This window comes from Micrasema longulum, unplaced genomic scaffold, assembly GCF_059751315.1.
Source record: "Micrasema longulum isolate JH-2025_06_02 unplaced genomic scaffold, ASM5975131v1 h1tg001702l, whole genome shotgun sequence".
NCBI classification, from domain to species: Eukaryota; Metazoa; Arthropoda; class Insecta; order Trichoptera; family Brachycentridae; genus Micrasema; species Micrasema longulum.
Window position 1 is genome coordinate 62,921 of NW_028278880.1, and position 14,271 is coordinate 77,191.

General features: G+C 31.2%; 1 protein-coding gene across 1 annotated transcript in view; it reads right to left on the bottom strand.

Annotated features, from left to right (window-relative positions):
• The window catches only part of LOC148274280 (uncharacterized), a 36,429-nt gene extending 28,934 nt beyond the window's left edge, over positions 1 to 7,495 (bottom strand). Inside the window, exons 1-2 of the mRNA XM_088237351.1 lie at positions 6,356 to 7,495; positions 2,984 to 3,210 (exon numbers count right to left, since the gene is read on the bottom strand). Coding sequence (XP_088093477.1) covers positions 2,984 to 3,210; positions 6,356 to 7,223 — 1,095 coding nt within the window. The 5' untranslated portion in view covers positions 7,224 to 7,495. The remainder of the gene's footprint in view (positions 1 to 2,983; positions 3,211 to 6,355) is intronic.
• Between the last annotated feature and the right edge of the window lie 6,776 nt (positions 7,496 to 14,271).

Sequence of the window (14,271 nt, forward strand, 5' to 3'; positions counted from 1 at the left end):
GTTACAAACATTTTTTTGAGTACAACTAATGTTGGCAAATTAAAGAAATAGATGATTTTATGTAGAAGAGAGGATAATTGATGAGTGAAATAAATTATTTTTTATAACTTTCAAAGCCTGAAAATTACTTAAATAACCTAATTAAAGAGGTAGGGATTTTTTATTATTACTATAAAGATATTGCATTAAAACCTTTTTATCAATTAAATTTAATGTGTTTATAAAATAAATTATTGCTTTCTCTCATTCTGTGTGTTAAATCTCTTCACAAATTAATCTAAGCACATAAATCTTTAATTTACTAACAAATTTCGTGTAACCGACAATTAATCCAGTGTATTTGTATATTTCATGACTAAATTTAATTGGCCTTACTGTTTTTACAGTAAATTATTGTAATGTGTTTTAATGTATTATTACTTTCACTGAACATATTTCAAATTGATTTAAGCATAACAAATCTACACTGATATGGAATACGTTTTTTCATGTACAAAATTATTTTGATAAAACTATCTCAGTAGAAATGCGAATGCTTAGGCACGAGTATCATTAAAAATTGAGTTTTTCTACTGACATTTCTTGGTGGAACTGCATTTTAATTATAATAATAAAAATACTTGATAGTTTTATTCCACTTTTATTTATAATTTTTTTATTAATTTTTTACCAGTGACCGAGTTTCGTCGTGACTGACATCGTCAGACTAAATAAAAGTGGAATAAAACTATAAAGTATTTTTATTATTATATAATTAAAAAGATAAAATTAAGAGTGCACGCATTCGTGGTAGCCTGGGTAATACTGTCATAAACAATAAGCTGGAAAAGAGCCAGCAGAGATGGTACGGGCACATAAAACCGAGACCACTAGACAATACCGTAAATAAGGCAATGTCTATGGATCTTCCCCGATAGTTATCCAAAGGGAGACCAAAGAACTTTAAGATAACTCAATGCTCCAAAATCCTGCAGAGAAACAGCCTAGATGAAAGTGACAACCAGAACCGAAGATTATACAGCAAACGAGAAGAGTTGACCCCAACAGCCTACCTAGAGTAATGAGTTGGAACAGTGCCAGGAAGAAGATATTTTATCTCACAATGTCATTGGATTGTAACATTTTACATTTGATTGACTTTTATCAAATACATAGTGAAAAAATAGAAGTTATAAGTTAGGCAAACTTGGTTTTTAGTTCCTAAAAATATAGAATGCAGATAACCAATATAAGAAAGTCCAAAAAGATGCATAAAATAATTATTTTTATCAGCAGAATGGTGAAAAGTGTGACAATATCAAAAACTAACAAAGAAATCAGGTCACAGGTGAAATATTAAAATTAAAAGTGGTAAAACCTTAAAATATATTTTTAATTATGTTAATAGAAAAACTGAATCATTTAATATTGTAAAAGGGTAAAATATCGATAAAAGCTAGATGAAAGTAGGCTAAATGCTGTTGAAATGCGATCTTTTAGGCAAATGTGTTGTAAAACTATGTATGATAGGCGTACAAGTGTCGAGATCCGTGCATTATGTAAAGCTGAGACAAGCATTATCGACAAAATCCAAAAAAAGGAATGCAGCGTTGGTTTGGACATATAGAGCAAATGAAGAGCGAAAGAAAAGCTAAAAGGATTTACGATGCGAATATTGATGGATGCAGAAAACGAGGAAGACCGAATTCAACTAATACTTGAAGATGGGCATGTCAAAAGCTGAAATAATCGTTGTGCGTGCGTGAGACAGTGTATGAACGTAGACGAAGCGAAGTTCGTATGCAAAGCCCGACTATAGTGGCATTCTATCCTCTCTGCCTGCCCCCACGGAGAAATAGCATGATGGTTTGTTTGTAAAATATAAATATTATTGCAGTAAGAATGGATGTGTTAGTTAAATAATCTTAAGCAGTCTTTCTCAAAATAGGCGAGAAGACCCTGTGACCGCTGAAAGCCTTCGAGGGGGCGGCAGAAGGACAAGAGAAAATTAAGAGGCGTTGATGCAGTCTAGGTGGGCGATGGCTGATTTAAAAGAGTTGAAAAATTATATTTCAAACTAAAATTAATTTTATTCTTATTCCTACCCCGTTTTGGTTTTATTTATCGCGGCTTTTTTAGCCCATGTGCCGTGTTTGTAGCGATCAAGTTCTAACAAGTTTTTTTTAAACTTAATGATATTAAAAAACTTGTTAAAGTGCATCAGTTTCATCCTCCACATTAGACAAGTTTTCAAATGCTTTGTTTTAATTTTTATAAAAATACTTCTAAATGGAATTGAGTATATGTTTTTACTGTTCTTATTAAAAAAAAACTTCCATAAAATGTATCTTTGAACTCAGAAATAGGACACAGCACATTAAAAAAAAAAAAAAAAAACGCAATAGCTGTTTTTAATCGCAATGCGCAACAGATGGTAGATTAAATCATTTTGGAGGGCTCTAGAAATTTTGTACTGCGTGTCCTCGGTCTGCTTCAGTTCAGTTGACTTTTGCTCTCTCTCTCTTTTAAACTTACAAATACCCACATCATGTAAATCCGTGTCACGGTTAATTCATTCAGTGTTGTACTTAATTTAATCACATCTTTGTATATCTTATATTCGTCATATTATCTATTAAATCTCAGAACAATGTAAGTAAATACTTCATTTAATTTCACGCTACCTTGCAACGAAACTGCGGTAAGTCAAACCAACCATTTCATATTAACAAAAGCTTTCACTACAATCCTATGACCTAAAGTAACTAAAACGTATTGGAAGAACAAAGACATCCAGTATGTTGAACTATTAACACAGTACAGCGTTATGATGAACGTGAGTGAATATTCTAATTAGGAATTTAAGTTCATCCAAAAGGTCTTTTGTAAATAGGCGCCAGCAGTTGTTTTAAAAATATGCATTGATGCCACTTCTAGACTTTATTCCCTATTCAGTGGTGATTGTCAATGACCCTATAACTCTATATACATCCAAACATCATACCTTATTAACCGTATTCCTGTCGTCGAGTAGCAACCTCACTTTGGAGTAGAGGGCCTCTTCTCTCAGCCGGGCGGCATCCCGTATCTCCCTGACCAGGTCAGCCAACATGCCCGGGCTGTAGGCCGTCGGGGTGGCAGGAGACGGGGAGGAGGCGGCGGCGGGGGGTGACCGGACGCTGGGGTCGTTCCGCCAAATGGCACTTTGCTGCTTCAGGGCGTCTAATTCGCCTGAAAACAAATAATTCAGATATTAACTACGATTCAAATTGAGTACGTCTCAAAACCGGTAGACAAAGAAAAGTAGATAAGTAATTGTATACAAATATTTGATAACATTTAGTGAGTTATTTTGAATTTGACATTTAATTAAGAGATTTTTTTTCACGAAATGAGTTATATGTAACTCATGGGAGAATCTAATTTTTTCATGTGATTAATTTTTTTTTTTAAATAATTGGCCACTTTACACACAATGTAACATTTACCATACTACCGATGTTAGTACACCCACATTTCCTTAACCTTCCCTAATCAAAAATGTTTTTCCTCTCTGATGCAATAAACATTAATCTTGATAGCTCCCTAAGTAGTAGAATCCAGACAAGTCTTTGTCCATTTGGACATATTTAAAATATTGTTGTTTTAAATTTGATGAAAATTGAGATAAAAACGTCATAGTAGTTGCTATTGTTTCCAGCTCTCCATGTTTGTAAGTTTTGAAAGAAATAATTACAAAACCGGATTAAATAATTATTGAAAAAAGATATTTAACAAATTTAAAATAAACACGAAATTAATGATTTATTAAGACAGGAGCTGTGGTGTAGTTGGTAAGACAGCTAACTGTGAAACTAGCGTGTCGCAGGTTCGATTCCTGCGAGTTGCAAGAAAAAAATCCAAGAAAAGTTTTTTCTCAATTATTGGTCTGGGTGTTGTGGTATATTTTTCATAACTTTCTTTTTCCTATTTTCCACCTGCTGACAAGCCTCTACAGAAGAGCCTTAGCAGGTTATTCCTTTATTATAAAAAAATTAAAAAAATATTCTCATACATACCGAAACAAAAAGAAATGAGTAAAACACATTGTTGAATAAATATTTCATGTCAACCATGTCTAGAACTGAACTCGAGACCAATTGGATGCCAGGCAAATGCAAATTTTTACCTAAATACAATTGAAGAAAACTAATGGATTTACCTAATAATATAATATCATTAATAGGTTTCTTTTTTGGGTGATACAGTGTGTGTTGGATTTGTTCCAACGTTTCGGGTACCATTGCAAGAGCCATCTTCAGGGTAAACTGAGTCTTTTGTAGAAAAAAGTGTGTGTTTAATTACTAATAATTTGAACCATGTCGCAGTCGGCAGTAGGCACATTTCTATTCATTTTTGTAGTATGTAGTGCCATGTTGAGTTTAATTTAAGCCCGTCGTCTTTGTTTATGTTATTTGGGTGTCTGTGTATTTAAATTGCCTCTTTTATTGTTCGTGCACTGTAATTACTGGGTTTATGAAAAATTTTCGGTTCAAACGTCGGAACAAATCCAACACACACGGTATCACCCAAAAGAGTAACATATTGATAACAGTGACCGTGAAAACCTTCGCACCTATATAATATCATTATTCGTATTCTTTCTATTTTTTTATCGCATTTTTTACGGGTTGAGGCCCAATTACGGTGGATAATTGCAGCACAGAAAACCCAGGCTTGAGAAAAATCACATTTAATTTTTGAGTTGTCACTGTGAATCGAACCTAGAACCTTCCGTGCGCAGGTCAAGTATCTTGGCCATTACAAAACAGGCTATAATAAATAAGTACTATGGTATCATGTTTGATTTGCAAAACAAACATAAATACAGGATGGTTGTCATAAATAAAAATATTAACTGAATTCATGATCCATGATCATAAAACCTGCTTGCAACAAAACAAGCAGTTGGAAATAATGGATTCATAGATGGAAATAGTCATAATAATATTTATCAGTATATCTACAATGGCGTCAATAATTTGCATAGTGTAGGTTGATGATATAAAAAAGACATGAGTCTGCAAATAGCAGAATGACATAATACAGGCTAGTTCATATGAAATGTTTGCATACTAGAAACATTAAGGATTACAATAATTAAATTATCAATAAAGACATACTCATTAATGAAATTGAGAAGCCTCTAAAGTATTCTTACAGTTGTGAGGTATTAAATAAGGCTATTGGTTTTTACTACAATCCAGTATAAACATACTGGTAAGGTCATTTACTTAAAAGGTCTACAAATTAAAATTTTGTGGTTTATTTACATTATTTTATTTGGTTTATTTACAACCGACAGCTAATATGGTTAAATTAATAACATAAAGGAAACAGAAATAATTTAGGAAGTTCAGCCCTAAGCGAATTGGATATAAAAAAGATATTCTTACACGCGGTAAAAATTAGAGCATTAAATTGTACAGCGATGTTTCCTGAAAATGAATGAAAAAAATAATATATTTATATATATGTTTGGATAATTTATATAGCGCCATTTTTGTGAAAATCACCTCAAGGTATATATAAAATAAAAACTAACTACTTTGTATGACATCACTAGTTCTTCCGAATCAACCGATAGGAGAGTTGTAATCGGTTTACAGTAAGTCAACTTACGAATTGGCAGAACTCATCAAGAAGAAGGGGAAGAGACGTCAGACACGAAGGAATTTCAAAAATATAAAACTTTAAGAATCATAGTGCTGATGCATAAAAAAAAAGATTTTTTTGCTTAGTTCAATAGTCTATTAAGAAAAAAAAACAAATCTAACAGAAAATTTCAATTAGAATTTACTAAAAAATATGTTAGAAGATAATATTTTTAAAAATGGCATAAATAGGGTATAGATTGAGTTTTTCTACTGACATTTGTTGGTGGAACTGCATTTTAATTATAATAATAAAACTATAAATGTATATTTATTATTATAATTCAAATCGAAAAGATATCTATAAATTTAAGACATTTTTGCAAAAATAATAAAATTAATGCAAGTCTCAAAAAAATTGCATAAAAATCAAGTGACGGAATGTGGTCCTGTGAGAAGTGTTACGGACTCCAGATCAGGAGGTCCGAGGTTCAAACCCTGCTCTGCCACAACTGGTTACCCATTTCCTAACAGTTATTCACAACTAAAACAAAATGGCTCAAAAATTGAAATATTTGGATGAATCTATTTACATATTGCTATTAGCAGTAGACACTATAAACAATATGAAATACACATTATCTTTTATTTTTATTTATAAGTCAAAAAATGAAGAACAGAATTTATTTTAAAGAAAAATTAAAGTGGTTAAAAAATGGATAAATATTTAGAAAATTGCTAACCTCTAGTATCTTGTAATGCTTTGTAAAGTTTCCTATTGGTGTCCTTGAGGGAGGTAATTTGGTCTACAAGGCACATAATAAGTCTATTATCTCCCGGGCTCACGCCGGGTCCAGAACTATCAGATTCCGACTCCTCCGGAGATTCCTCGTGAGATTGATCAAACAACTGATTCTGAGCGATTCCGGGATCACTAAATCTTCTCTGATTCCCCGACCCATCGTCTACTTGTCCTATGTTATGAAACTGGTCGGGAACATGGTTAATACCGGGAGGTAAACTGGCGAAATCTATATTCGTACCAGTACCAGATGATGAAGTGTTTCCTCTGGGATCGAATTTATTGTTTGTATTGGAATTACCACAAGATTGTCGGTTAAAATCACTTTCGATTCCGGCAGATGCGTTTTTCTTCACAGAATAAGTCTTCGGTGAGCTTTTGGAACCCCGACTTTTCCGCGCTTTCAACTGTGGATACTTCGGGGCACTTTGGTGACTCCAGGAGGAGACGTTGGGGTAGTTGGGATGAAGAGGAGGCGGGTACAACAGAGGAGGATATACAGGAAGCGATATTGGTTCCGGAGCATATCCGTAAGGATTAGAATACCGGAATACACTAGGGTCCGAGGCGGCGTTGAAGAGACGTTGTCCATATACGGCATACTGCGGATTCCAAGAATTACCGTTCATTTGGTTGCCGTAATTTTCTTGCAAGTCGTAATCAGGCAAAACATCTAATGTATGTTGCATTCTACTCTTCTCGAGCCACTTTTGCAAGTAATTGCTACGTTTTTCCCGTACTTTTTTCCGCTTGCCTAGAATACTGTTGTTAGTGTGTTTAGGCTTGTCGTCGTTTGAAAACGAATTCATATTTCTAAACGTACGAAATGTCTTAATCGAATACAACTATTGTTGACAGTTGAGAAATAATATATTTGGATTGTCAGAACAAAACACTTCCATTGCAGAAGTGCAAAAGTTATAATGTAATTATAAGCAAACACAGAAACCTACGATGACGGATTAGAGAAAAACTTTCAAGGAAAAGGTAGGTGTAAAATAATATTGTATAAAAAGTTTTGTTGTTTCAAATCCATCTGATCACTGTTCACACTGTTCAGTTCGTTCAGTTGCTCAAACTTACTTAGACCATAGACTACCCACAGATAATAAGGAAAAATAGTAGTGATGTAAAGTCGAATATATTCATACATCGTTACATATTATCATACCTTATCGAGTTTAATTTTGATATTGATTATTCATGTTTATGCTGTAATCTTTAAAAAAAAAACGAATTTATAGAACTCGTAAAGATAACAAAGATCGAACTTATAATAATTTTAAAAAGTACAAACAATTATTATACTTCATCTTTAACTTCACCTAAACGTGATTTCAATTAACGGAAACGAATAAAATTAAGATTACAACTCAAGACAAACGCGTGCGGTGTTTTATGCTTTTTTTACACCTTAACAAGCCAGGAGACCTAATTAACTGTGGTGAATTATGATACTGAACACCCAGGCTTGAGAAAAATCACAATACATTTTTGGGTTCTCGCCGGGAATCAAACCCGGAACAGCAGGAACCTTCCACGTATGACTCAAGCATCTTATACATTATACCACGCAGGCCACCTGCGCATTTTTAACCTCGTCAAGGAAGTGGAGTGATGGTAGTGGACGTAGCAAGTATTACAATAGGTACCTACTGATTACAATATCATTTGATATATTGGGAACCAAACTTGGCCAAACATTCTTGACAATTATATATAATACAAGGTATACATAATAGTATCTGAGAATTGCAAGACAATTCTTGCACTCGACATTTTTTTTTCTTTTTACGGGATTTTTTTTATGCACACCTCTTAAATTCAAGGCAAAGATTTATTTTCATAATGTCTTAGAATGCCATAAACAATAGTATAAATATATACGTTCAGAGAATGTGACGATATAATATGAAAGTATTAAATTTTTCACGCTTTCAAGACTAAAAATAAGTATTACTCATTGAGGTATAATTATATATATATATATATCAATGATATTACTCTACATATTTGCATCTCGTATCAAGGACTTTTGTCTTAGAGTTTCTTTTTACTATCATTCCAAACAAAGGTTTATTGGAAACTGATGAAGTTAATACTGATAATTATTATAATACAGGTTGTCTTGGTCAACTGGTTGCTGAACTGATTAAAAAAAATATGCAGCCATACGACCATTATTATTTCACCACCCACTTTTATAAAAATCTGAAGTAGCACTTTTTATTTCTTTCATACTTATCTCTTTCATATCATTATCTGTGCACTGGCTATAAATATTTTCTAAATGTGTTTCGTTCATATAAGTCAAAGTATTTATTCCACAATCATTCTTCACCATTAATGTATTTTTTCATATTACTGCTGTCATACTTCCACTTTCAATACTGTTTTGAAAGTTTTTTTTACTACTTTCCAGAATGTATTGTTTTCTTGAAAACTATTTGTCATTTTTATTCTCTCTGTTTCCTTCAACAATTTCTTTCGTTCTCACACACACCCTGTTTCACTTTCTTCTAACATTCTATATATGTAGGAGCTTATTATTCCAGTATGTTTACTGGCATCCATTTTGCTCATTACCAATAGGTTCATTCCTCGATCAGTTTTTGATTAACTGCCCTTTCAAAATCATCTTTTCTTGTTGCCACCATTTAGAAGGTTTTCAACTATGACTAGATGGCATCTGTACTTTTCGGATTTTGTCCCACCATCCTTCGAACAAGATCACTCTTGATACTACCAAAAAGAGATCGGTTTCTATCTTGGTTCCTCTGTACACACCTTGGACCTTTGATTACCTCTCTCCCTCGTATAGGTACTGATGGATTGCTATAAGATCAAAGAATGTTTGGTTAAAGATTTATTTGATTCCATTCCAGACATATCCTATGACGATTGAAATTCTTATCAATCCAATTTGACCAACATTAGCCTTACTTTCTATGTCGGAATTCTTTACGTTTTCCTCCTCTTCGCCTGGGAGAACCGACTTGATGGGTTGCGAGCCTCATTAAGGCTTATCGAGGGCATCCTTCTACCTTCCTACATAATATATTACCCCTCAAAAATACCTTAAAACTAAAATCTACAAATGTAACTTATTATATTATAGTCACAGCATTTATAAATAATAAAACAAATGGTGTGTAGATAGTCTTGTCACTACCACGTGTCCTGCAAATGTTCCGACATCGACAGAAGATTCTTGCCTGACACCCCTCTGAATGTGCGCAGAAAAATACGTTGTTTATTCAATATTGTCTCATAGAATTGCAGATTTTGGATCTGCACTGAAAACATTTTTTTTTTTAAACTTTGCCATCAAATGTATGTGGAATATTTAGGATATTGGCACAAATGTTGAAATTAAGTTTTGTATTTTCTATGAGGCCAAAATAATGTAATTTCTATTAGATTCTTACCATTCATTTGACCACAAAACAGACACAATAAATATACATAAGTCAGTACTCACTGAGCTTACCTTACAGGCGTTTTAGTTTTTCTGTATATTGAATGATATGACGACTGTAAAAGGAAACATTATTATTACCATACCCATATCTGCACTTAATTGGCATGGAACGATAAATTGGCACACAATGCAATTGCAGCGTGCTTCGATCGCTCGCCACCTAAAGTTAAAATGGTCATCAGATGCTGGACATATAAACATTATTTCATATTGATTTTGTCAGGATTCGAACCAAAGATCTTGTGGATAGTAACCGAATGCACTCACTAATCAATGCACTAAAAGTCTGAACTTCTAAATATTATGCTTAATTTTAAAATTGTTTATCATAGTTATTTTCAAAACTCGGTATTTTGTTGTCTTGGGCCCCAGTGAGGTTGTTTGAGTCGGGGGATTTTGGGCATCAAGGGACGTAGTATTACTAAGATGCTTAATTTAAAAGTGAATAAAAAATGTATTTTTTCTTGCAGGAACTTTAGTTTTTACGTAGGGTAAAAATAATACATTTAATGTAAAAGATAACATCTATTCACCAATTTATTTAATCACTTTAACAAATACATAAATATGAAGGATACAATCAATAAAAGTACACATTCTTTTCACAGACTACAGAGCATATAAATGTTATTATGTACATACATAAAAGTTTTTGAACTCGTTAAAAAATAAACGCATATACATATTATTCAGAACACAGAATTATATATCTGCGAAACAGCACAATTATATGAAAACGAATGAATACTAAGCCTACATTCCGTGGGTATTCAAATTACTTATGATTCTATGTTAAAAAAATATTTTTTGTATTTTGCTGAAATACAAAAAGACTATCTGAGTAGTAGTTGTCATTTGGTAGTATGGCTGTTTTGGTATAAAAATAATGATATTTTATAGTGATATCTAGAGATCTCGTAAACTATTTATCCTTAAATATAAAATTAATTGTTATGTATCATTTATTTTAATTAGAATGTAATTTAATAATTATCTCAAATTGAATAAGACTAAAATGACTCATTATGATAAAACGTCTGAAAACAAAAGGATTTTCTAACAATTAAGAATATTTTAATTTGCTGCTCAATTCACACATTTACATAATGATGTATGCCAATTGTTATAAATTTTATTGATCATGATACCATACAGAATTGTCTTTAAATAAAAAAATCATCACTAGCGACAACCTTTAAACCATGAGCTTCATATTCTATTTTAAGGGGAATAAAGTAGCTACAGTGGTTTTAATGGCAACTAAAAACTATAAATAATAGAAACATTAAATGGTTTTAAAATGCAACATTACTAAATTGTTGAAATTAGAAATGTATTTTTTAAAATGAAAAAATCATGTTAGAAATATAACATGAGTTAATTTTTAAAAATGTGACAATGTGTGTTATGAAAATGAAAAGAATAGTAATCTCAATAATTAAAAAAAAAAAACATTTTATACCACTTATTAAATTCATATTTATACAGGAATATGTATATATTTTTAAAATTTAACACTTTTTAGTCAATTAGAGTCCTTTTACTAATTTAAAGATTAAATTTAATAAACATTAATTTTGAGCATATAAAAATCATTCTTTGCATTCTCATTCATATTTTGTCTCGCACACATACATTTTTATAACACTACAGGCCTTTCCCATAAGGAATTTAATATTTCATTGCAATAATTATTACACTTTTTAATTCTTCCTCTTCTTTTTATGGCGCCACTCCACGTAACATAATGTCAATTATTGTTTTGTCCGCAGCCACCCTGAATAAGAATTTAGAACTTTAGGGGAACCACTCTCTTAAGTTCTTAAGCCATGATATACATCTTCCCACATTCCAAATTTTCAATGCTTCTTAGTTTAATATTTTTTAAATACAAAACACTTAATTGATAATGTTGTATTTTGCATGGGTCCAGCTTTTGCTGACCTAAAATTAATCGATCTTAGTAACAAACAAAGGTTCATGTAAAAATATACATGTACTTAATTTTTACAAGGATGGATTTAAAAAACAAAATAAGTGTGTATTAAATAAGTACCATAAATTTAAAGAAGAGTTAAATTGCACCAAATTATTATGATGGATAAATTTAAGATACATATTTTCTCATACTGACAATTTACCACAATTAAATTACATTACTTTTATGTCTACATATATGTATTACCATGTTTTCCAGCCTCTACCCTACAATCTAACCTGGATTATCTTATTTTTTCTAATATTGCTATCAACTCTTGCAGCACACTTACTCTCACTCAATCTTAGAACACTAGTGAATTGATACTTATAATTTTGTGCCTTAAGAAAGAAGTTAAAAGAATTTTTGACATTTATCACGGGAAATCTGTAGTTTCTTCTGAAAGATCTATGTAAGCTTTATGATTGACTATAATCAGAGTCTCTTTTACTCTATCTCAGTGCAGAAGAGAAACTGTGTTGCAAAAAAGTAGTCAAATTTGTAATAAAATGAGAATACACTTATTTCTTTCATGGATTATTGAAACACGTATGTTATTTATTTGACTATAACAAAGATTTCAAAAAACTTTTAATTGGCAGTAAATATCCAATAACGTATTTGATATGAACTTGGAGAATTTACTTTGCCTTATCTTATAAAGCATATATTGTTAGTAACTGACTTCAGAGATTAGCGCGAAGAACTATATAGTTTATGCTGTAAATAATTGTCCATGAAAAAGGAATACAAAAATCAAAAACAGGGAAATTACCAATCCATAATGTTTTAGAAAAAAATAGTAAAAGGACTCATTTACCTAGGCACTTAACTGAAAAAATGACAACATAAAACTCAAAAAAACTATTTAAGATATGTATTTCTTTAAATAGAGTCACTGAGAGGAAAATTCTGGATGAAATAAACAGAAAAACACTGTTCTTTACATGATTATGATATTTAAGGAATATTAAAATGGCAAAAAATAAAATACACCGAGAATTTGAAGTAGATTTAGGAAATACACATTTTTTGTCAAAGTGTATCGCATTTTTAGTCTATAATGTAATTTTTAACCCTTCCAGTCATCACAATGTTAAATGATTTGATGTTAAATGATCTTTTTAATAATGGTCTATTAGGCAAATTCTCAGGATTCAAATAATTTTAGTACGGGGGGTTCGACTAATATATTGATGTCAATGGTTTTGTAATAATACCAAGTTTATCTCAATAGTCTAAAATAAACTATAAGTAATAGCAATTTTAAGATTCTTATTAAAGCGAGGCTAGTGATATGGATGTTATATTGTAAAAATACATTACCAGTTGACATAAATATACAACATTAATATATGTACACACAATCTGTTAGGCGATTTCGACACTATAATAAACTTAAATTCAAAGTATCCATTACATGTAAGAAATCAATTAGTAAATGTATCCATCATTTGAATTAGTTAAAGCCTAGTTTTCTAACTATCCTAAGTTATGTGAAAAGCTAATAGAAAATTCGAAATATTCTAACATTATATGTATTACTCGTACATATTTGTGTTGTTAATTTGTAAATGTACAGAATATTGAGTATTTACAAATAATATTGCTACAGAAATATCTGTTATAAAACATTTGATGTCATTATAAAATCAGCTATTAAATGATCAACATTTGATATTTAGTACAATTTTTACAATTTATTTAACCGAAAACAAAAATGGCAGCAAATAAAAACACATAAAAATTAGGATGAAAATAAATTTGTGGAAATTAAAAAAAAACCTAAATTCAATTTGCATGCCAAAAAAACTTACAAGAACATGTATGAGCATAAATAAGAATTAACAAGTACCTATCTAACTAATTAAGAAAAATTAAACCAAATAACTAAAAATATGTCAACCTAATTGGATGTGAGTTGAGATTTCAAGTTGCATAAAGATATTCGGTATCGTTTTTCGCGCTTATCAATAACAATTAAAGGGTACATAAAGCTAAACACTGTTATCAACAAAAGGAAAGTAAATAAAAAAATTCAAACTAAAATATATACTGAATGAAATAAAAGCTGTGATACATACAATATCGACGGTCCCTATGAATAAGTACTATCGAAACTGCATTTTACGAGGTTTATGGAAGAGCAAAAACAAAGCTAAATAGTTTTTCAAGAAGTTATCAAATACTGTAGAATTGACAAACATGTGTCAATTGAAATATAATGAAGTAATGAAATATAATAAACAGATGTTTGTCAATTCTGAGTGTCTGATAGCTTCTTAAAAAATTATCAAGCTTTGTTTTTGCTCTCCTGTGAGCCTCGCAAAATGCAGTTTCAATAGTATGGGACCGTAGATATTTCAAAAATAATTTCCGCTTAAATCCATTCGACATT